General features: G+C 40.6%; 1 protein-coding gene across 6 annotated transcripts in view; it reads right to left on the bottom strand.

Moving 5' to 3' along the window:
- Nucleotides 1-24,207, bottom strand: part of ehbp1 (EH domain binding protein 1) — a 162,242-nt gene that overhangs the window by 48,601 nt on the left and 89,434 nt on the right. For all 6 annotated transcript variants that reach the window (XM_086258878.1, XM_086258880.1, XM_086258882.1 and 3 more), the window contains 4 exons: nt 18,659-19,471; nt 17,371-17,412; nt 16,129-16,275; nt 324-468 (listed from right to left, as the gene is read on the bottom strand). In XM_086258878.1, coding sequence (XP_086115004.1) covers nt 324-468; nt 16,129-16,275; nt 17,371-17,412; nt 18,659-19,471 — 1,147 coding nt within the window. The remainder of the gene's footprint in view (nt 1-323; nt 469-16,128; nt 16,276-17,370; nt 17,413-18,658; nt 19,472-24,207) is intronic.

The following is a 24,207-nucleotide window of genomic DNA, read 5'->3' as shown; positions in this document are numbered from 1 at the left end:
AATATAAGGGTGGTGCTTTTTAGACCCGCGGCTGTTGTCAAATGACATTTTGTTTTTCTCTGAGGATTAAGTAGAACCCCTTTAGAGAGCATAATGGAAATGTGTGTGTCTTAGCATGTGTGGATGAAGAAAGTGAGTGCATGTCGAAAGCATGCTACTGTGACATTTCTTTTGTATTACAGCCCATGAGCATTAGTGAATGTTAGTTAATTACAAATGCTTTTAACAAAACTCTGAAAGTGTGCTAATGTGGATAAATAAAGTGCGAATGGAAATGATCTCTCTATCAAGACTTCATGTTTGTTGCTGCTGTGTGAGCTGACCTCCAGCAGTGCCCGCCTTGCCACCTTTACCACTGCTTGATGGATCCAGCAGGCTCATGTCGGACATCTTGACTCCGGATCGAGCCTCGGCTATCAGCTGCCTGGCTCGTTCTCTCAGCTGTCTTCGCCGCTCAGCATCCCGCTCCTGCACACATGAGTAAAAAAAACTCTCAGGGACTTTTGGACAGATACATATTCAAAAAGAAAAAAAAAAAAAAAATCACACATTTATTTCCACATCATTGCATCATTTTAAGAAGGTATTGATGTTATAACTGTTATTTAGATATATATGACTGCTTTGCTTAATGGTCTATCATTGTTTTAGGGCTTTATAAGCCCGCTGAATTAAAGCATGCCATATGCACACTGTATATATAGTAACTACTTCTCCATCCTTTTTTTAAATTGGTAACTTACTCCAAAATCTTTGCACTCTGTACCTGAACATGCTATACATGTTGTTACTGTATGTTGATATGGTGATGTCAGTATTGTCTGTCGTCTACTCTGTTACATACACTGAGAGTAAAGAAATAATTGTAGCCCAATTCCTTTTATGTGTATACAAACGTGGCTAATAAAAATGATTCTGATATTATTGTATCACTCTTTGGCCTAGAGACAAGTCAGCAATCATCTGGCAAACACCAGTCAGAGGGAAAAATAAGTATGCCCCAACTGGTTGCAAATGGTGGCGGGAAGTCCCCATTCACGCAGGCGACCAGTAGACTAGAGACCAGTCAGTGACCCCCGGTAACCAATGGTTGCTAGAGAAAAGTATATATTCTGCAGTCCGCTAGCAACCAAATCAATCGCAAGGATGTTTTAGGTTTAGCTTTGCAGCCATTTTCACCCTGTGACAATGAAACTGAGAATATATATTTTTCCCTAGCAACCAGAGGTTGCCAGAAGGTCACCGACTGGTCTATACTTATGTGCGACTGCTCAGCCTCAATGACCCTAACTAGCTAGTATTACCCAGCAATGATGGTGTAACCTTATAAATGCGCAATTATTAGTGTAATAAACTGCCTATGCTTAAGAAATCACTGCGTTCAGTGATGTTTTCCTACTTGTAAATTTCCTACTTGTTGTTCTTACTCCTTGCTGACTAAAGCACTCATGATGGTACTTGAGCGCATCTGAAAAATCATCATGCATGAAACTATGATCTGTACACACCTGGTACTTCACCAAGCCCTAAAACGTAAACAAAACAAGTCTTAAAAATAATAAAAAAAGTTTTGTTATGAAAAGCATGTACACCTTTCACTGCGTTATGGAGCTAGGAGCACAGAGATAGGCACACGCACCATCTTGGCTCTAGACAGATACAGTATTGAGCTGTCACCATCACAGCAATGGCAGAAATGCCATTTTCAGGTCGATCCAATCTGATCCCCCTGATAACACACACACGCACGCGCGCACACACACGAAAACCTTGATGATGTCAATTGGCAAGCACTTAACAGATGATGACCCCACCAAGCAGCACCCTCACTGGGCAGGCCATCACTACATACAGTAACCAGGCAGTAGTAAACAAACATCCTGGACAGGTAATTTAAAATGACAGGAATGTCAGCGGGTGATTTCCAGAAAAATAGGGGACCAAAAGTAGATCAAAATACCAGAAAAACACAAGAGTGAATGCAACTGAACGGCACTGAAAACAGATGGGAAAAGTTATAAGAGAATATACTGACTGAATTTAATAAACATGAAAATGCCTGCATGACTTAAGCCACTGCAGCAGAAGTTAACATAAACTCATCTTTCCAACAACTCAATCTTTAAGCACAAACACACACAAAGTCCTAAATTTGCCCCCCCCCCCCCCCCTGCCCAAACACAGCCACATACGACCCAGGGGAGAATGAAGCTGCATTTTTCTGTCACTGCTCTCCCTCCCTGTGGTTTCCTGTTAATCAGCCTTCTCCATATTGAGGCAGGGGTTTTAGGGCTGGCCTATTGAAGCCGCCCATTTATCCATTAACAAAACAAGCAGCTCCCGCTAATGAGCTACATCTCTCCATTTCCATGTCAATTGTTTGTTTGTAGCCATTGTTTGGCGGGGACAATGGGGTTGTATTGTAAATGACAGCAACCCTAATGCACTCTGTGTATGTGTATGAGAGAGAGCCCGGGGGGATGCCCACAGGGAGATGGGAACACACCTTAGAGAGAGAGTGATTAAAAAAAAAAAAAAAGAGGCAGTGGCAGAAGAAAAGAAGACAGAGAGAGAGATAAAGAGCAAGCAGAAAAATAAATGATGACACTACTTAAAGAAAAATACTTCTCTCCCAGGTCTCAGTATCTAACAAAGCAAGGAATCCATAAATATATTTTGTTAGCACTTAAAAAAAGGAACAAGAAACTAAACAAACAGGAAAAGGATCAAATATATCCTGAAAACTGTTTATGAACTGTTTAAACATTAGATGTCTAGACTATATTACCCATTATAAAACACATTTAGTAGTTACATGTATCAGTTTTTCCTAAGTAGAGGAAAAAAGGAAAAGCATTTCATAGGAAAATCCCTACCTTTTTTTTTTTTAATAAAATGATTTATGAAATTACTTACTAAAATGATTTTAACCATTTTTTGTTAGCAAGGGGTTAATGTACTTAAGGATAAGAAAAGTTTTTTTTTTTTTTTTAAAAAAAAAAAAAAAAAAAAAAAAAAAAAAAATTATATATATATATATATATATATATATATATATATATATAAAAGAAAAAGTAGTTTTGGTCAAATCCAAAATCATTACCTTTACCCTCAGGTGGAGCCACCCACAAAAGTCATCTAACTGTGAGCAGGAAAAACCCTTTCAAGGGGGTTGATGTTGTAACTTAGCTCTGGATATAGACATCAGAAATGACATCTGCAACTGCAAATGTTTCCCTCATAACTAAATTATAAAATAAGTACCTGAATCCAGACTCAATTTAGTTTGCTTATGGCGTTATAACCAACAAAGAGCTGTTTATTATTTGTCTAATAGCACACACGTAGGTTGTTACGTGAAAACAAGGGAGGGAGAATCAGTAAAACACAAAAAAGAAAATGCTTTATATCTGGTCTGTGCCTTGATCATAACAGTTATTAAGTTGTTTGTGGGACACAGAAGACTTTCAGATTTCAAAATGGTCCCTCTTGGTTGGAGGATAAAGGGGAGCCTAAGCAAGTTTGAGTATCTCTGGGTCTTATTCAGGATTGATAAGAAAGTGGAATGACAGGTGGACCAATGGATTGGTGCAGCGTCAGCAGTTATCAGGGAACTGTACCCAAATGTTGTGAAGAAGAGAAAGCTGAGCCAACAGCCCAATCCATCTACATTTCAACCTTCACCTATGATATCTGGGAAAGAGTATAGCTGAAACCAAGGTCATCTGTAGAATGGCTGGACTGAGCCTTAAAGAAACTCTGACGTCTTTACTGATGAGCGTGTTAATGAGAGACTCAACTCTTTCTGTGGACTTGTAGATTCAAAAGAACAATAATAGCGACAACCAAGATTGAGACTTCCCAACAGAACGTTAAACGTGGGTGATACTACTATGTCCATCCTCTATATTGTTTGTGTCAAACGTTGGGATGTAGCACGGTATGATCCCAAATAGGTGTTTTCTGTTTTGTCACATTCTCATAACAGTATCACACAGAGAGAAACTGCTTTTTCTTCTTTATACTTTCCATCCTTACTTTTTATTATGTTAAAGAAGCATGCTTCTCCCACTTTTTATAAATGCAAAATAAACAGTAATGTCACTAATGGCCTTCTGGCTATGGACTGGTTCCGATACACAATCTGGCCTTTACAGATATGGACAACTACCAGTTCAAGAGTGTGTGTTGTACCATTTTATATAGACATATAGCCCACACAGCCCCCCCCCCCACACACACACACACACACACACTCCATAAAAACATCCCATTGCATTATTGTTGTTAGCCATTTTGGGGACAGGAAATGGGAAATTGACTTTGCCTATCCAGAGGCAAGGATTAACACTATGCTACTATAAAATGCATCTAACCACCGCCTGGCTCCCTCAGCTAAGGAACCGAGAGAGTGTGTGTGGTGGGTCGGTGAGGGGGCAAAGGATAGGAGAGGAAGGGCTTTTTTAAAAATGTGAAACTGTGTGAAAGACAAGAAAGACAAAGTTTGTCATATAAAATCCTTTTGTGGCATTAACTTTTACAGACGTTGATGTCTGTATGTGCATTCTGTGTTGGTAACGTTAAGAAATTAACAATGAAGAGTATAAGACGACTTTCTTTAAGAGTCTGCACAAAAACTTCAGAATGCTAAAGAGAAATAAACAGTGGTTGTGATAATAAGACTTAAACATGTTTTGTTGCCCCACTTGGTCAAAAAAGGCTCTTTTGATGGTCTAAAGGTCTAAATAATGTAGACTTGGGTGAGGAGAGGTCGTTTCTGGTTACTGTCAAATTTCTAATTCTTTCTCAAAACCTGTTGAGATTTATTTTGGCCACTCAAGTGTTACCACTGCTGCAATTCCAATTACAACTCATTGTTCTGTAGCAACACAATATGCCAGAAGTTTAGGGAAGAGTAGCTGAGCATGTGGAGATTAAATGCTACCTAGTGGACATAATGTTAAAATTAAGTGGTGATTACACTCAGTACTTCCAAGTTGGAAAGTGGCAATAGATACAACAGTGCTTTAACTTGGTTGGACAAGACAACAACAAAGGTGGATCCAAAAAGCCACGGGAATGCAACTTAATAAGCAAAACACCAAAAACAAAAGAAAAAATAAAAGCAGCAGAAAAATCATTATGTGATCAAAGCTGGGATGAAAAAGCAAGAATGAAAAAAGAGGAGAAAGCTTGTCAGCTGGTGGTCGGTGGGCAGCACAGCTTCAAGAATGGAAACCCAGGAGGAATAGAGACTTTTCTTTTTTAAATGGCGACAGCAAGAACAATCCTCCACTGTCTTCCACTGACTGCTGGGAACATCCAGTGGAAGAGAGGCTGAACGGATGAGTGCGAGTCTGAGACAGAGGGTTCCTCTGTGGGCTTGGCGTCGAGTGAGGACCTCTCTCCGCTCTGGAAGCTCTGTCTGAGCAAGGGGAGCAGGTTGTCGCCTTGGTTGCTCTTTTCTGGGCAAGTAGAAAGAGGGAGGGAGGGAGAGAGGGAGGGCACGCACCACTGGTCATGTACAGAGACCTGGCGTGGGCACACAGTCATGCCACGCACACACACCCACACCAACACTAAGGGACGCGCACACAATCACTATCTAAAAGGGTTTGCCAACCTCCCAGATAGCCAGCCAGTCTGGCAGCCAGTCATGCAGCTCCAGACATTTGTCATGACAGGCTAATTCACAGTCAAGAGGTGCTTTAGGTCTCTATCTTGTCCAGACTCACACACTCACACTAAAGAACCACAGAACACACATGCACACACCAAGCCAATCAAATAGTCATGTAATCACACACTCTTCAACAATGTTTAAAAGCCACAGAGATTCAGGTAGAAATCAGCTAGTTGTTAAACTCTGATTTTCTGTTACCATATCACCATGTGCCTACTTATGATAATCACAACAAGAAATGTCATTTACATATAATTATTCAGCAACAAATTAGTCGAAACATCACTAAATACAGAAAGCATCTTTATGAACCTTCAAGCAACCACACAGGAATGCCCACAGATACAGTCCACTATAGTTTCAATAGTTTCTATGCAAAGAATTGTTAAAGTTAGAAACTTAGATTTTATTAGACAGCAATCTGTTACTTGTTACAAAATATTTGTTATATTTTCAGTAACACTAAAATGATCTATTATAGTATGCTCATATCATTTTAACACCTAAATATATAAGATCTGGTGACTCAGCAATACTTAATCAACAACAAATATAATGAAGTTATGGTTACAGATGAGGTTATAAGGTTATGGATGGATAACTAATACTTCAACATCTACAAAGATGCTGAAAGGCCAGTCTTCCCAGATCCTTTCTGGAATGTTATCCTCAGAGTAAAACACAGCTAATGCAGGTATTTACAGCTCTATATGCTGGGATGAGCGAGCAGATTAAGGTGGAAAGGAACAAACATCATCATCCTCTTGGTGACAGGAAGGAGTGGGATTTATGGGAAATGTGGTTTTCCAGTTTAAAAAAAAACCCATCTAAACAAAGAGCAGAGATTTTTGTTTGGCTTAATTCCACTGAAAGGTGCAATGCCAGTATTTTTGACAATATTACCAAATTAACAAATCTAATATTTTTCCTCAAATTTAGGTAAAAACAGAAATGGAAAAGAAGGGAGAGGGAGTGAGAGAGGAAGAAGGGGAGGGAGGGAAAGGGAGAGCTTATCGGCTGGCTCCAGACAGAGTGCGCGGATCAATGGGCGTGCGAGGCCCACAGCGATCAATGCATTTGATAAAGATAAAGAAGAGCCACTGTACATGGCTATCAAAGAACCAGGACACAGCCTAATTATGATTCGACGGGTGCGTGCCCATGATAGGGGTCTGTGTGTGCCTGTATGTGTGTGTTATATGTACATAAATATAAGTTTGAGAGATGTCGGCGTGGAATTTGAGCAGGAGTGCGGCTTATGCACCTGTGTGTTAGTGTGTGTTTATGTGCAACTGCAAAGATGCAGGAGTGGTGTGCAAGGTTATGTCTGAGGTTTTAAGTACAGTTAGGTCCGTAAGTATTTGGACAATAGCCGGTGCTACAAATACTGCACTACAGTGGATTTTAAATCAGATAATCAAGATGAGATTGAAGTTTTTCAGCTTTAATTCAAGGGGTTTAACATAAGTATTCCATTAAAGGTTTAGAAATTACAGATCTTTTTATACATAGTCTCCTATTGTCAGGAGCTCAGACGTAATCAGACAAACTGAGATAATCATGATCATGAGCCATTTCTCTCCTCCTCCATATGTTTCTCTTGACATCATTCTGTTCATCCTGGTTTCATCTGTTTGACGATTACTCAGAACTGTGCGGTCTCTTTAAGCTGTTTTTGCCCTTCTTAGCCTCGAGTGTAACTAGTAGTTTAAATCTTGTTTTAAATCCTCTCTATATGCATTCATGAAGGCATCTCTTGATTTAAGACTTTGACAATGTCAAAAGTGTTCTTGACTTAGTTAGATGTTGTGAAGTATTTTTTCTTATCATGAACTTTTGTTGTCTTCTGTGGTCTCTCAGGACTTGGGGTGTCTCTTAGCTGGCCAGTGTATTCCCTGTTTTTGAGAAAGTACCAGATTATTGATTTGTCTCCTCCTCACGTTTTTACTGTCTCTCTGATGAGTTTATTTTGTCTTTTTCATACTTACGAACTCCCCCTAACTTGCACTGACATTTCTAGTCCTCATTGAGAGATCTAGAAAAGCGCAATGAACTGTAAGTTCAAAAGTGGAATCAATTCAGATATTATATCTTCTTCATGTGTCATTAAATAGTGAATGCGGGAACGAGCCCACCTGGCCATCAACCTGCTTGTTCAATTACTTTTGAGCCCTTGAAAGTGGTGGGCTATGTATAAAAAAGCAGTACTTTTGGTAAATGTCTTGAATTGAAGCGAAAAGTCTGAATTTCAATCATACCTTAATTGTCTGATTAAAAATCCGCCGTGGTGGTGTACAGAGCCAAAATGATCTGTGGTTCGAGAATATAAAAATCTAGTTTTTGTTTATACATACTGTATGTGCAAAATCTTTTTGGTATCTCTTACTTGTTAACAGTTGAAGCAGCAGTGGAATCATGTGTGAATGACACAGGAGACATTTTGCATGAAAAACAAATTCATATGGTTTGTATACGACAGAATATTGTTTTGAAGTACTGAGTATGTGGCAGAAGAACAAAGGTGTGCGTTTAAAATTCAGCTGATTTTTTAATAATGAGCAAATACGTTAGTGTGTTTGATTTTTGAAGTTCTGTTTAACTGTGGTTCCATAGTTGAATTAACAATTTGCCCTCAGCACAGTGTGTAAGCCGGTGTGTATACTTAACAAAGGACACTTGTACAGTAGGACAGGTAGAACAGGTTGAGTGGGGACATGCACACAAAAGTCAGAGCAGATTGTCGTTCTGACAGACGAGTATGATGGGAAGGTTCTGCCCTTTAAATAGACAGGGTAATTGCTGGGGAGAGAGAGACAAAAAAGGTGAAGGGGGTGAGAGAGGAGGCGGCGGAGGGACATAGTAATAGAGAAACGGAGAACATGAGATCAACTCCCTGCCCCCTTTTGAAGAAAACAGAACTCACTTTAGAAGTTATGGCCTGTGTTAGTTCCACTACTGCTTCCTGAGAAAGTTCTCGAAAGTGCCGGGGTTAAGGTGGAGACATTCACTGAGGCACTATAGCTTATTCCAGATAGACTGGTGTGTTTGTGCAGGTCCAGTGATAACAGTTGTATTTTAACAGCTATTTTGACTAACAGCTGTTAAAATACAATGCAAGCAGTTTGTAACAGGTCATTGTACCATGTCTGACAAACCCATTCGTACCAGATAATTTTTTTCATTAATCAACCGATTAATTTTCCTCAGTACTGTTCCAAATACTTCAAATGATGCATTAAAAAAGTCAGATCAGTTTCTCTTTAATATCCTTTGTGTATCACTAAGGCTTCCATGTTTCAGACTTCCTCCGACTGAAAAAGTTCACTTTAATTTCTGATCTTAATTGTTATTTCATTTATTTAGAATATTTTGTTTATTGCATTGTTCTTTCTTTCTTTGTTTACTAAACGAGTTTGTTATTGTTAAAAACCAAACCAAACTCCACAGACTCTCATTTTAAAAGGATCGACTTAACAGCATTTATATATACGCTTTCATCTTTACAAAAAGAAAATGGGCTTCAATGGATAGATTTTACCTTCATAAAAACTCTGAGTGAAGTGATTTTAGAGGCCTGATTGTTTTAACTGTCCTGAGCCAGGGAGCTGGAGCCAGCAGACATTGGCTAGGCCTATGCATAAAATTAAGTGTCATAACTATACTGTTGAAACGGACCATTGAACAAATATGCAGGTCCTTTTTGACTTTGAGTCTATTTTTTTCTTGAGTTACGCAGACATCATGATGCATCCTACATAACCATTCTGCATTGTGACCAAGATCACATCATTGTTGAGTCACAATGCCTTTGTTTTGCATCAATTTTTAAACGTTCTCTAAACTTGATACTTTATGAATAAAATACAGAGAACAAAGCAGAACAAAACGAGGGAGAAAGTAAAAAAGGCAAAACACCAGTGTTAGAGGATGGACATGAAAAACATTTGACACTTCCACTTGGTCAAACGTGAACAATATAACAAAGAGAGAAAGGAGGAGAGGTACATGTGTTCAGGAGAGGTATGTAAGTGTAAGTGAGTTACCGCTTTCTTCTCTGATGGCTTGATCAGCTCTTGTGATGCAATTCAGAGAGCTGTCTTTCTCTTGCTCGTTAACACACACGCACGCACACACTCGATTTAGAGACTGCCTTTGATCTCCACTCCAGCCAATTCGGCCATGACACATACCCACACACTCCAAGACAAGCACGCACACATAGTCCAAAGAAACTCCCCACCAAACTATTTAGTTTCATTAGGGGCAGATTCTTCAAAAAGGACAGAGAACAAGAAGAAGAAAGGAGGGGGTGAGGGAAGGAAGAAGAGGAAGAAGAGAAGAGGGGAAAAAAATGAGCACTGGGAGAAGAAAGGCACTGCAGCCACATTAAAATGAGACCTGGAGAAAAACTATTACTGGTGGGAGAAAGCTGAAAAGGAGAGTAGATGGAGGAGGAGGGGAGTAAAGAACAGTGTGTGAACATAAAGTGTGGACAAAAAAGGAGAGTGCATATGGCCATATTTGCATTTTCAAAACAGACATTTCTTTCCTCTTTCTGCTGCACAGACAACCCTTTACTGGTTGGATTTTCAATGGTCAAATCCATGAGAACAAAACCGAAATCAGAATATGTGAGGACTAAGATTATTTTTTCAGGATTATTTTAGTTTATGTAAAAAGAAGGGACCTGTTATAATGGGCCACTTGTGAGGACCTGAATGTAATGCTTCCAAAATAAAACAGGAAGAACTCACACACAACTTCCATGTTCGGCATTTGAAAAGGTTCCTAAAAATGACAATGTTCAGCCAGAAGGCTTTGTTTTGGTCCCAAATGTCAAAATAAATGGAGGAAGGAAGGAAAGACAAAATACTAACCTGTTATAATGAAATATATGAAATTAAATAAATAACACACAATGTGTTTTTCTTTTAAAGGGACTTTTACACAAGGTTCAGTCAGAGGGCCTTGGGTAAAAGGTAACCTTTTTAATGGCTCTTGGATATTTTCTTTATTGGTTTTTTTTTTTGTTTTTTTTGAATAATAATAATTTCATTTTTTTTTACATACATCACAGTACAGCCAGAGGGCTTTGTTTTGGTCCCCAATTTAAAACAGAATGAAATCTAATTCAGAAAGAAAGGAGGACATGACAGACGAGTCAGAATGAGAGGACAGACAGCAGATGGGAGTGAGTGACAACACCCACAGGTCACAACAGCAGAGACCCAGGAGTCCTCTCCACTGCTGAGGAGAAGGAAGAGGAATAAGGGGGGTGATGGGGGAAGAAGGGGAGGAAGAGGTGGTTGGGGTGCTGGTCGGCAAAAATCAAACGGGACCCAATTATAGGAATCACAACGAGTCAGTGAGCAGGGAAACTCTCTTACCTGGAAAACACCGAGGCATTTGCGTGCACTCTTGAACGCATTCCACAAGCAAAGCACACACATACTCAAAGACACACACACAAAATAAAAAAAAGACGTTCAAATATGCACAGGTGCTACAAATCTGCACACATACACACACACAAATTTCTGCTTTACAGTTTTCTGCAAAGGAACACACATAGTTGCACATTTTGCTTTGTGGGTCCACATGCACACACACTTCTCCCCAAACCAAGTGTGGATCCTGATAATTAGCCTGGCCAGGCCGGTGTGAAATTACTGTTCTCATCTGCTAATGGATGAGAAGACCTGAAGTGAACAGACACACAGAGACACGCACACACACACCTCCTATTAAAAGAATAACAGTGGGAAAGTCCAAAGAGCAAAAGAAAGACTAAAACCAAAACTGGGGATGTCAGGACTAAGGACAAAAAAAAAAGTCTAGATATTTTTAGGAAAGCTCATTAATTACCCATTGTGGTAGGACTCGACTTAAGCGGTCAAAGAAGTGCAGGAGACTGATGCTGTCCAGTGTAGCAAGTGATTTATTCACCATTCTGTGGCCCAAGAATATTTACAAAGAAACAAATAAGAAACTCAACTCTATAATAAACTCAATTCAAATAAACATAACTGAACTTAAATCAACGGAAATTAAGGTCAAACTGCACACAGCTACACTGACCTGAACCCTTCTTCTGAAACACCTGAGTTCGTCTGCTTAAATAGTCCCCTTAATCAAACACTTTCTCCTCTGGACTATTCCATTCAGTAGGTAGGTGAGATGAACATGATTATATTCATCCTCTACTACTCCTCTTGACTGGCAACATAAACTCTGGTGTAATCAATACATATCACAACATTAAATCTATTTCTTTATAAACCCTTTAAAATCAACTTTATTAAATTATAAGAATTCTTCCCCTCCTGCCCTTGGTCTCTTCCTGTGACCTCAGATGAACCCAGAAGGTATAAAGCAGGAAGTAGAACTACATTTCCTCCTTTTGCTTCTGGAAGACAGGTAGGTAAAGATAAGTTCAAACAATACAAATTAACAGTTGAAATAAATAACATGTTAACTTAACAAACTTGCATGAATTGATTTAAACCAAGATGTTATATTATATAATCTGTAAAAGTGCAGAACATAAACAAACCCGGGATAGTAGATGTTTGCCTATTGCAGATTACATGTGAAATATGGTTAAATCAAAACAAGAATGTTAACTAAGAATGTAGACAAATGGTCTTCTCACCCACTTTGTCACACCCATTTGGCTACTGCTTAGGTAGGGGGTGGTGACATTACAACATTACAAGACATCTGCACCAGTGACTACTGATATGTTGTGAAGGCCACCTATGAGGAGGAGGAGGAGGTGGTGAGGCCAACGCTGGTGAGCACAGAACAATTAGTAGTACTGGTCATCCATCAAAGACTACAGAGAGAGGACAGACAAAGATAAATAAAGAGATGGGAAAGGAAAGAACTGGGGCTCGAAGTCAAAAATCTGACATGAAAGAGAAATGGAGTGAGGAGGAGAGAGAAAGACTGAGAAGGCAGGGAGAAAGAGAGGAACCTGTGACCTTAGATGAAAGAAGCAGTGACTGTGGGCTACAATTAGGGATGGCAGGAGGGAGAGCATAGGTCAGGAGAACAGGGCTACACACACACACACACACACACACACACACACACACACACACACACACACACACACAGCAAACAAGTGTCTAACACATTGTTCGTGCTATGTTCACATGAATAGATGAAGACCTGATTTTAGTACAGATAGCTAGTATAGCTGAGCTTGATCATGTATCAGTTTGTATATGTTTCTGAGGTTTCTGTCACATTTAGTGTTAGCTGTGGGGAAAGAAGGTTTCAAACCTAAAACCTAAGTAGCATAACTAGTCTCAACACTCAAAGGGATGTCCTACAGTGTTAAATAGTAAATAACGATTGCTTTTTTTTAACATTTGAGATGTATGTCATAACACTCTGGGTAATCAATCTCCAATTAATCACTGTTTCACACCATCCCACTTAGACAACATTTTGGCCTGGCCCAGCAGCTGAATAAGCTTTGATTTTTTAAATTTCTATATTAAATCTCACCTGAGTTGATCTTTTTTTTGATCTAATCAGTGCACAAGTGTAAAAACAGGAAAAATTTAATCTCTTAAAAATGCCAGAAAAATGAGCCATTTTAACTTCTAACTTCTTTAGAGCTGGCAGACAAAATAAGTAATAGCTAATTTTATCTCTGAAGACAACTCCTGAAATACTGCTGACCAGTGTAATATAATTAGCACTAAAACTATGAGTTTTCTGGAGTATCAGTTTTTCGATAAAAGAGAACTGCATTATCATATAAAAATCCTGACACCTGCAGCTTTGTGTACGACATGATTTCAGTTAAAAGATGACACCTGATGACTCATTTGTCGTTTGTGCTTTGAAAGCTATACGCTAAAGCAGCTAATGTAAGCCCCACCTTTCCCTCACATTAGCCGTTTCCCTTGAAGAACGAAGCCTGCTTTAGCTGAATTAAATTATACCCTATGCATGCTAAACCACAAAGCACCTACTTAGACAGATGGAGAGTTAAATGGGAAAAGCTTGGGCCTCTCCAGCTGATAACACAGACACACACACACTCATGCTAATCAAAACAAGACATCAAGTAATCTAATCTGAATCACTAACAATTATCAGCACATTGGCCTCGAGGCCAGTCGTATTCCTTTGATCAATGTTTTCTATTAAAAAAAGTGTAAACAATTCAATATCTCCCTCCCACCCCTCTTGCTTCCCTTCCTTTTTTATGCAGAGGAGTGTGTGTGTGTGTATGTGTAAGTAAGTGTGTGTTTAGGGGTTATTAACCAATTGTCCTTGGAAATGAGTGAGGAAATAAGGAGGAGAGAGAGAAAGAGTGGAGGGGTGGGTTTGCCTACTTTAAGGAGCTAATCTAAGTGAAGCCCGCCATCTTGCCAGACAACAAGGGACAGAAGAGGACCTTTTTTTGTGGCTAAGGAAATATATCAGCACTGCAACAGCTTTGAAAAACTCTTTTAATTTGCTTTCTTCCACTGAAGACTTTTAACGGCTCCCAGTCCTTGGAAGGTCCTCGTTTATTTCCTCAGATTATGCCGAACTGGTTATTCCTGTGGCCGGCGCACAAACATGAACAAACACCGACAACACACACATACACACTTTAAAAACATCTAATTCAAGGGCATATTTCTCTTTAAGGACTCAGGGAGCAAACGCAGGGGGCATGCGGCTGCTGCCTTTTAGATATTTCATTACCAAAAGGTATTTATTTCATTTTACCCTCAAATCCCTTGTCGTCACAATTCTCACAAGACCATATTTTTTTCTTAACCCTCCCCCTTTCCTTTTCTCTGAAATATTTGGAAACATAACGGAGGATTTGACCACAGTGCTTTCCCAGGGTAACTCCTGGTTCATCAGTGTGCCCCCTCCTCCCAGTATATTATGTTCAGTGGAGCGTGCTCAGTTCAGAGCTGGCAATTTCACTCGCATCTTCTCTAGTCTAGTTTGCTTCGCTACAGCGATTTCTGGCCCCCTTCTTTTTTTCTTTTTTTTTTTTTACCATGAATGTACTTTTGCTGACAGGTGTTTGTGTACAACATTTACTCAGTGTTCAGGGTAAAGTGAGGGGGCAGCAAAATTGGTGGGGGATGTCATAAAAATTGTGCAGAGTCAAGATGACCAAAGAGAGAGTCTGAGTAGAGAGAGAGAGAGCACGAGAGAGAGGGGGAGACATGTTTATGGTGAGAGGAGAGAGCGAAGAAGTCCATCCATATTTGAGCTTTCCACACTGACATGTTCCACACACCAGAGTGTAAGTGAGTCTCAGCAGAAGTTAATAAGGAAAAGTCTTCTCTCCTTCTCAAAGCCTTTCCTTAAAGTGTTCACCAAAGTGGGCTGCCACAGGATGAGACAGTTTGGACAAGCTTTTCCAGCATGTTGGAAGCGCAGTGAGCAGCAAATAGAGAGACTGTGGAAGTGACATGAGGGCGCTGAATAAGTTGAGGAGGTGTGGGGTCACCCTATTAGCTTTCCCTGCACACTGACGTGATGCCATACAACAAAACTCATATTCAAGCAAGCTTTTACTCACTACACAGACCTCACCCTGACTCTCAGGGCCTTTCTTAGATACAATGTCCACATCTACAGTTATGTCCATATATATTTGGACACTGACACAAGTTTTTTTTTTTTTTTTTTACCTGTTCACTTAAACATATTCCAGTAATGGTTACATAATGGTCATGGCCTAATGTGTAGATGGGCAGCTTTCTTAGGAGTTGTGCCGCTCAGTTTTTAATTGGAGTACTTTGACTCAAAGGTTATTTCATGTGCAAGTGACGAAACTCCTTCGTTATGTCATTATCAGTTAAGCAGAAAAAAAGTCTGGAGTTGATTTTGCGTGAGGTGCTTGCATTTGGAAGATTTTGCTCTCCATGCAGGAGAAACAGGCTATTCTTCAGCTGCGAAAACAGAAAAAAAAAACATCTGAGAAACTGCTAAAATATTAGGAGTGACAGTTTGGTATGTCCTGAGAAAGAAATAAAGCACTGGTGAACTCAGCAACGCAAAAAGATCTGGACGTCCATGGAAAACAACAGTGGTGGATGATCACAGAATCATTTCCATGGTGAAGGGAAACCCTTCACAACAGCCAACCAAGTGAACAACACTCTCCAGGAAGAAGATTTATCGATATCCAAGTCTACCATAAAAAGAAGACTGCATGAAAGTAAATACAGAGGGTTCACTGCAAGGTGCAAGCCAGTCATACGCCTCAAGACCAGACAGTCCAGATTGGACTACAGTAAAAAAGAAACATTAAAAAAAACCCAGCACAGTTCTGGAAAAACATTCTTTGGGCAGATGAAACGAAGATCAAACTCTACCAGAATGATGGTAGAACAGAGACAATTTCATTCTTTTAAGTGGACAATACCAACACCTCCAATCCCACACAGACAAAAAGGAAGGCTTGGACTTACATCACAGACACCTGCAGCTCTGTTTGGTGCAGCTGCAGCTGAGTTGGAGATGTATTTGCTGCCGGCTTTCATCGCAGCATCTCTGCGGGCCTGCTCCAAGAGGAGTCTGGCTCTCTCCTTCAACTCCTCCTGACGAGAGAGGACCTTCTACACATGTGAAAAGAGAGAGGATACACTCAGAAAACTAAAGCTATTGTAACTGAGACTGGGAAGGGTTCATTGTAATCACATTGTGCCATAAATAAGGTAAGCTTTCTTCAGCCAGACCTCAATCACACAGACCTACAGACCGGTGACCCCCTGGCAACCTCCAGGGTTGATTGGTGAGTGATTGCTGGAGGTTGCAGGTTCCCCATAGTTGAAACTGGTTGCAAAGAGGGTGTTGCACTAAAAACCTTGTGATTTCTTTGGATGCTAGCAGATTGACGTGGTCAACTTTGATTTTCATGGAGGATGTTGACTTGTCTGCAAACTTGTCTCTACCACAGAGCGGTAGTGAAACTTTGTTGTGCATTACCACTAAAATAACAGGTTTCAAATGGGTCAACTTCAGCTTTTTACATTTTAAAAGTCAGTGTCTTCCAGGCAAACCAGTGACAACTGTCATAAACCGCTAGTGACCAAACAAACTGCAAGGAGGTTTGAAGTGCGACAGCCTCCAGCAATCACTCGCCAACCAAATGTGGAGTAACCATTTTTTCTCTAGCAATTGGTGGTTGCCAATGCGGCATAAACATGCATGCCAGATAGAGGAAAAAATCCTGGAATGTTGTATAATAATATATAGCTTTTTTAAATCTAACTTCTTAATGATATAAAAATGAAATCATCTTTGGTATCCATACCTAGTATATCACCTGGGTAATAAGTCACAGAAGATAAAAAGAGGTTGCATACTTTTCGCATCCACGAGTCCGCTAGGGTCTACCTGGGAAGCGCAAAGGTCCATGCTGATGCCAACCGGCCTGCTTAGTTTTTGTGACTGCCTGGACTTGTTCACTGAGAATTTATATCAAAATACACCACCTATGCATGGACCCAGGCAGTTGACTTTAAGCGGACTTTAAAGAAGTATAACAGGAATGACTACTCAGCCTTTGGATCTCCAACTGTCCGTGTTTTTGCCCTATTGCTCAAGACTGCGGCCACTTCCTATGTAAGGTAGCTTCTCCTTATAATTTACCACTTGCTAATCAAGGTCTGAAGTACTAAAACAATCCATTTCTTTTAAACCATACTCACCTTCTCAGCTGGGGGGCTCGACACAGGGGCAGGTCGTGGCTCCTAAAAAGAAAATAAATCATGACTGCAGTGGTCAAAGAGGCACTCCTAATTTTCAAAGCATTTCCCCAGAAGAATGAAACCAATAATGTTGTTTAGAATGGTGAGTGATGTGTTTATCTTCAGCCGCAAACTATCACACAAGCGGCTTTCACATTTCTTTACTGGACATGCAGCAAGTGGGGGATTAATTCAGCCCTATGCTTTTCTAATCCAGGAGCAGGTATGTTCCCTATGATATGCACCCTCTGAGGGGAACCTGGGCTCATAGCCCTGTCTGGGTCCATTTGTGTGGAGAGCATGACGGCTTTGGCAAATAAGCAAACCACACACTGAAGTCAGAATTTTATCTGCAAGGTAATTCTGGGTGTATTGTAAGCAGAGCTTTTACATTTAGCAATATTACCCCAAATCTGGCCTGGATACATCCTGCTAACTAGATAAAAGCAGATCAAAATGGGATGTCATGACTGTCATAGCCCCCCGCTTGCCCTGTGACCTTTCGACTTGTAAACAACAAGCAGTAATCTGGGGTTAACCAACGCAGACAGCAGTGCATTCAGTGTGATTGTGCACACACACGCACATACAGGTGTGTGTCACAGGGCGTGTGTGAGAGACGAGATGATGTGTGCTCGGTGCAAAGCATCGCCACGCCTGAGCAGTCACGGTGCGACTGCCATCAACTGCAGGGATGAGAAATATAATGAAAAATATAATGAAATGTCAAAGCAGGGGGTTCTCCCAGTGCCTTTCATAGTTGCCACGTGTTAAAGGCTCGGCCCAGACGCGTCTGGTTCTCGGCTACAAGACAGGTGACGACAACATCTAATGCAGAACGGGAGAGTTTCAGTACGGTCATCTCTGCAACCGCATCAACGAGGTCGGGATTTGAAGCTTAGCGAGCGTCAGAAGGGAATGAATGTTCACCGTATCCTCTGTCTTTGACTGATGTAGCTGTGAAAGTTTCAATCAAATTCAGGGTGCAAGGATAAAAATGAGAACAATTCATTTAGGGGGAAAAGCAGGAATCTGCACGCAAACGCTGTCAGAATCTTAATACCTGCATTAAGCAGTTAGAATTAGTCCAGATCATACAGACTGACCCAGAGGTGTTTTAAGGCACTGGACTCAAGATTAGACGTGTGTAATTTAGTTGATTACTTTCCAACGTCATATATTTACAATATTCAGGAAACACTACAGTGTGTTAATAAAGTATGAAATGTTAGGCTTCATGTGTATTTACCTGTTTGACTGGGGCATCTGTATGATTCACTGGAGAAGAGCTGGTATCTGATGCAGGCTCAGACTCTGAGTGACGCAGGCTTGCCCTCTTTTTCTTGATGAGGTCGGCATCCCTGTTGTAGGAGAAGCCCAGTTTCGGATGGGGTGGCGAGTGGGACAAAGTAGCTCCTCTCCTGGTAGAGGACGCTGGTTCGGGAGCTCCCTCTCCTCTCTGCTCTCCTGGTTCATCCTTGTTTTGCCTTTCCTTCTCCATCTCCACTCGCTGTGGTAACTCACTAAGGTCTAAAGTGTTTGCTTTCTGTAGATTTCCCCTCTCCTCAGAGCCTGACGCCATCACATAGGTTGAGTTTGTTGCTGTGGAAACTAATACTGTGCGCGGTGATGGGACAGGAAGCGAGGACTGTGACAGCGCTGGAGTCGACAAGCCGGCCGAAACTGCTCCTACCTCGGCCTTCAAACCTTGCTCCTTCACCTCTCCCTCAGTAGCTTCAGCTGTGTTAGATTCAGTGGTGGCACCGCTGGCAGAAACAGCAGCCTGAGAGTCAGCCTTGCGGGGCTGCACATCGTTCAGTTCAGCGTAGAACTTGTCCTGGTCTATTGATGCATTTGTATCAGTCTCAAAGTCACCCACTTTGTAGGTGCTGCGGTTGCTGTTGGCCTCTATCTGCACCACATTGAGCTCCTCGCCAGAGAAATGGGCCCGGATCTGATACAGGTAGGTCATTACTGTTAGTTTGTCAGGAATGGCCAGCAGCACCATATCGGATGGCTCCAGGAGACGAGAGATGCCGAGGCTGGCGAAGCCGTCATATGCCTATCGAAACAAGTACGAGAATAGACAGACTTTCAGAGTATTCTTCATCACAACGAGGGCAGAGAGGGATCAAAGGGTAAATAGCAAGACAGGAGAGGCATGCTTTCTTTTTTAGACATAGATTATATTTGGTGCATTGCATACATGACCTAAGTGTGTTCGCATGTGTTTGTGCGTGAGCGACACTTTTGGCATGCCTGCTGACAGGCCACGTCAGGGATGGTTGTCCCCGATAAGGGACGTAGATACCCCAAGACAGAGAGCTTAATCCCGAAGTGTCTGTGAGTGTGTATGTGTGTGTCTTTATCGCTCCCCTGCATCAACATGCCCACGCTCTCCGTCACGCGTGTAATTGGTCTGATTAGAGTCTGATGAGAAAATACAGGTGTGATTATCAAGCGACACACGAAAAACCAATCCCCCATCACAAGATAGACTGAGACAGAGAGACACAGAGAGAAGGGATGAAAACCATTATCGCAGCCAATGACAGGTAAATAAATAGATTAACAGCACACAAACACACAGCCTCCATTCCTGCGCACACACAACCTCGTCATCCATCTCTCTCAGGTATCGCAGCTTGTATCTGGCCTGCTTGATAGTGTTGATCTAATTCCAACCTGTTGCTGCACCCGTTTGTTTCACTGCCTCTGTTGATCTGCTCAGTCTATCAACCCCCACGATTTCCACCAAACCCTCCTTGATGGTTGAAGAGCCTGCTTAACTATTTACAATTTTGAGTTCTTTCCTGCTTCTTCAGTCTCCAATTTCTTGTGAAACTAGCCTCTAGAGACATTTTTTCACTTTTATTCTGGACAATATCGTAAGAAGCAGGTCGGGATACGGTCCAAAGTTGGCTTTTCTCACATGTAGCACACAGCAGGAGATAGTCTGCTTCATACCCACTCTCACTAGTGTGGAAAAAATCCAGTGGGTTTTTCCCTGGATAAAAATGTGCACCTGCACTACTCTCACATGGGGCCTTTCTACTACTGAGCTGTTGGTTAACTCTTTACACCTTGAAAGCCTACTAGGAGAAAACCTCAAAGCTCTTTTCTGAATTGTGTGGTCTCTGTCATATTTTTGGCCTGGTTACTAAATCATACTGTATCAGTAGTTAGAGGTGCCTATGTAGTGACTATGCATGGAACAACTCAGAAATTGCTCTCAAGTCTGTCAAACCACGTCCTATATATACTGAGGTGTTTTTATAAGAGGGAAAAAGTGGATTCTAACCAAGCTGCAACCGCAGGGGCTAAAAATGAAGCCAGGACGGAAAAAAACTGATGTTTCTCTAATGACAACAGCAGGCTGGACCCAAAAGCCAGGTAGATGTTGTGTTAAAATTCCTAATTTTAGTCACAGATATAAGCATCTTTACAGCCTGGTACAATGCAGTCTTTCTATAGCAAATTTCCCACTTTACAAAAACTGCAGATGAGGGGTTTTTTTTGTTTTATTTTATAACTTGCGTGTTTCAGTTGCATTAAGACCAAAAGTCTGAATTATCAGGGGCAAGACCAATTTCACAGACAGGTATGGTGACACAGGTGGACCTCACAGTGTCTTTGGTGTCTTCTACAGACAAGTTCGTCTAAAAAAGGTCACTTCTGGTTGTCAAAAATACAAAAAAATAAAAACAAAGGGATTAACTTGAGGCAATCACAAATCACTCATTGACATCACAGTGGCTACTTCCTTGATGCTCCTGTACAGCCGGTTTTCCTTTAAGAGATGTTAAAAGTACATGGTTTACGATGTAACTATGGCATGTATGCATGCTTTTGTAGAGTTCATATACCTGAGGCATTTCTCAATTTACAATCAATTGGTAGAAGGACTGTTTTTCCACTCTTACCTGTTTGTTTTATTTCTACTGATTTAAAAAACTAACCATGGGTAGAATAACTATACTCACACAGGAAAATGAGGTGCATGTGAGTGCATGTACACAAAAACAAAGCAGGAAAAAAAGAAGAGACGGCGGGAAAAAAAAAGAAAAGGGAGAACAGAGAGGGGTTTGCCTTTGCTGCGAGCCCCCCCGTCCCTTTTCCCTGACAGGACTGTGAAAGAAAAAAGAGAAAAGAATATGACGAATAAGAGGGCCTGATTGGGTTTCTAACACGTATTCAGGGGAGCAAAGTGTGCTTGCATTGTTCCCCTCTTGCCCAGGGTAGGCTGTGAAAGAGAGCGACAACTTTGCTGCTCAATAGGTACAGAATGAAAGAATGAGAGAAAGGAAAGCGTGAGAGTGGGAGAAAGTGAGAGCTGCATGAGGAGGAGGTCGGGGGAGGCTCTCGAACTGGGTTTTGTTTCAGGGTCGATGTTAGTCTTGACATGCGCTACAGTCTTTTCGACCTTAGTGTCATGCTTTATTCTTCTTATATCTTCTCTTACAGTTTGAAAAGTATTGGTCGTATCGTACTGAGACAATGATGACTACTCAGCAAAGCCCTGTTGTTTTTAAGAGGATGGTGTTCAAAGGTGGTAGCCTGCAGTCTGTGACACAGTACAGCATCTCCAGTAAAGTAAAAAATTAAAGTGGCAATACAACAAAACTACCAAAACAGAGATGCCAGAAATAACAATGTACCTCTCTCTCACTTATTTCTTGCTGAAAATTACTTTTTAAAATAACTTTTAAAACGCATGTTTAGCTTTTAAATTTTAAAAACAGTAAATATAACCATAATCATGCATACTCATAGTGGGCTGAAACAGTTATAGGGAGTAAAAAAGATGGCTTGAGCCACTTTTATGTCACCCAGACAGGCTGCAAACGTAGCTGCGCCACTCCAGGGCTGGTTTTTAGCATGGCGGGGATTGAACTTGCGACCCCCACTCCAGAGGTGTGTATTTTTACCACTACACTATCCAGCTGCACAAATAAATAGTGCTACATCACAAGAATAGTTGCCTTAAGGTACTTTATATTGTAAGGTAAAGCAAATATCAAGTGCAACAGTGTGGCTCCATTTAGGAAGAACCACAGGTCTTAAAAAGAGCTGAGGAGATACGGCTGGCCCAGGAAATTTAATAAAATAATCTACTATCAAGCTTTAATGAGTCTTATTATAACTATATCATTATCTTTATTATTATTATTTTTTACTAATGAGCGAAATCCCCTCCTATGGGCCTTTGGCACTTTTTAAAATTCTCCATTCTGTGTTTTGTACTGAGCCGAACAAAATCTACTGGATACAAATTTTGTGGCTGTTAAATTACATACAGGCGATGTACATCACAAGTGAAACATGAAAAAATGGAAACAAAGAACGTAACATCACATTTGCAGAGGGATAATGAATTGAATATATTATATAGTTATTATAAAAATATATAGATGTTAATAATCACTGTATGTGTGATGACTGAGATTTACATAAATACACTATGCTTATTACAGTTAAGATTCTGCTATATAAATATAAACAAAATGCAATAAAACACTTTATATGATTCAACAAGTATGTATGAGAAGCTCCTAGGCCCTGCCACAAATACATGTGAATGCATACTAGTACTGCAACCCTAATAATATTAGTTGAGCAAACTTATGTTAAATCAGGCCACCCCCCAAAAAAAACATCCAACTCTGGATACACTTAGCTTGACAAAGCTAACTCCTCATTCAGAACAAGCTCAGTCACATGAGTAAATACAGGACATCAACCTCCATGTATGTACAAAAAACATGGTAGTTGCCTGATTGTATTGAATTTTTCCTCATTCTGTAACTGACTGCAACTTCTGCTAACTAAATGGTTTCTTAGAGTTTGAGGGTGTTGCACACTCATGACCACTTTTGATCACACAGGCCACCTGACAGGAGGTAACCTTTCTGAAAACACTCACAGTCTGACTTGGACTGATTAAAATCACTCTGATATTCTAAAATAAAAAATAATAAAGAAATCACAATAATACTGTATTGTGTCCTGTGATAACATATCATAGAACGCCTGGTGATTCCCACCACTAAGACCTGCTGATATACGTTCCCCCATATAGTTTAGCCAGTACAGTTGCTCCAACCCTTTGTTTATAACACTCACTATTGTGTGTACTACATGCAGCAGAGTAGCATAGCAATGGAGTAGAAGGTGGTGTTGAATCAAGCTCCATCTTCATGGTGGGCTTTCATCGAGTTTGTGAAATCAACTTCAAGTGTAGAAGGGTTAAAATAATCTCTCTCATTCATTTTTTTTAATGGCATTTAAATTATGTTGTTTGATATGCATCGTTGACTGACAATGGCGAGCTTATTTAAAAAAATGCAATCCCTCTTTTGCACAAGGTTTAACTAGATACAGCCAAACCCCGAGTACAACTGACCAACAGTACACCAGCTAAACTACTACAGAAAGCATCTAGGACCAAAAACCTTTTCCTTTACCTGTAAAGTGTATATATACAGTGGGGCAAAAAAGTATTTAGTCAGCCACCGATTGTGCAAGTTCCCCCACCTAAAATGATGACAGAGGTCAGTAATTTGACTGTTTGAGGCTGTGGACAGGTGTCTTTTATACAGATGATGAGTTCAAACAGGTGCCATTCATACAGGTAACGAGTGGGGGACAGAAAAGCGTCTTACAGAAGACGTTACAGGTCTGTGAGAGCCAGAGATTTTCCATGTTTGAGGTGACCAAATACTTATTTTCCACCCGAATTTACGAATAAATTCTTTACAAATCCTACCATGTGAATTCATGGATTTTTTTTTCACATTC

This window comes from Aulonocara sp. 'chitande type north' Nkhata Bay, linkage group LG13, assembly GCF_057382095.1.
Source record: "Aulonocara sp. 'chitande type north' Nkhata Bay isolate Kocher_YH1m ecotype deep benthic linkage group LG13, A_spYH_male_GT1.1, whole genome shotgun sequence".
Taxonomy (NCBI): domain Eukaryota; kingdom Metazoa; phylum Chordata; class Actinopteri; order Cichliformes; family Cichlidae; genus Aulonocara; species Aulonocara sp. 'chitande type north' Nkhata Bay.
The sequence above is the reverse complement of the archived record's forward strand: the minus strand, read 5'-3'. Positions and strand labels throughout refer to the sequence as shown.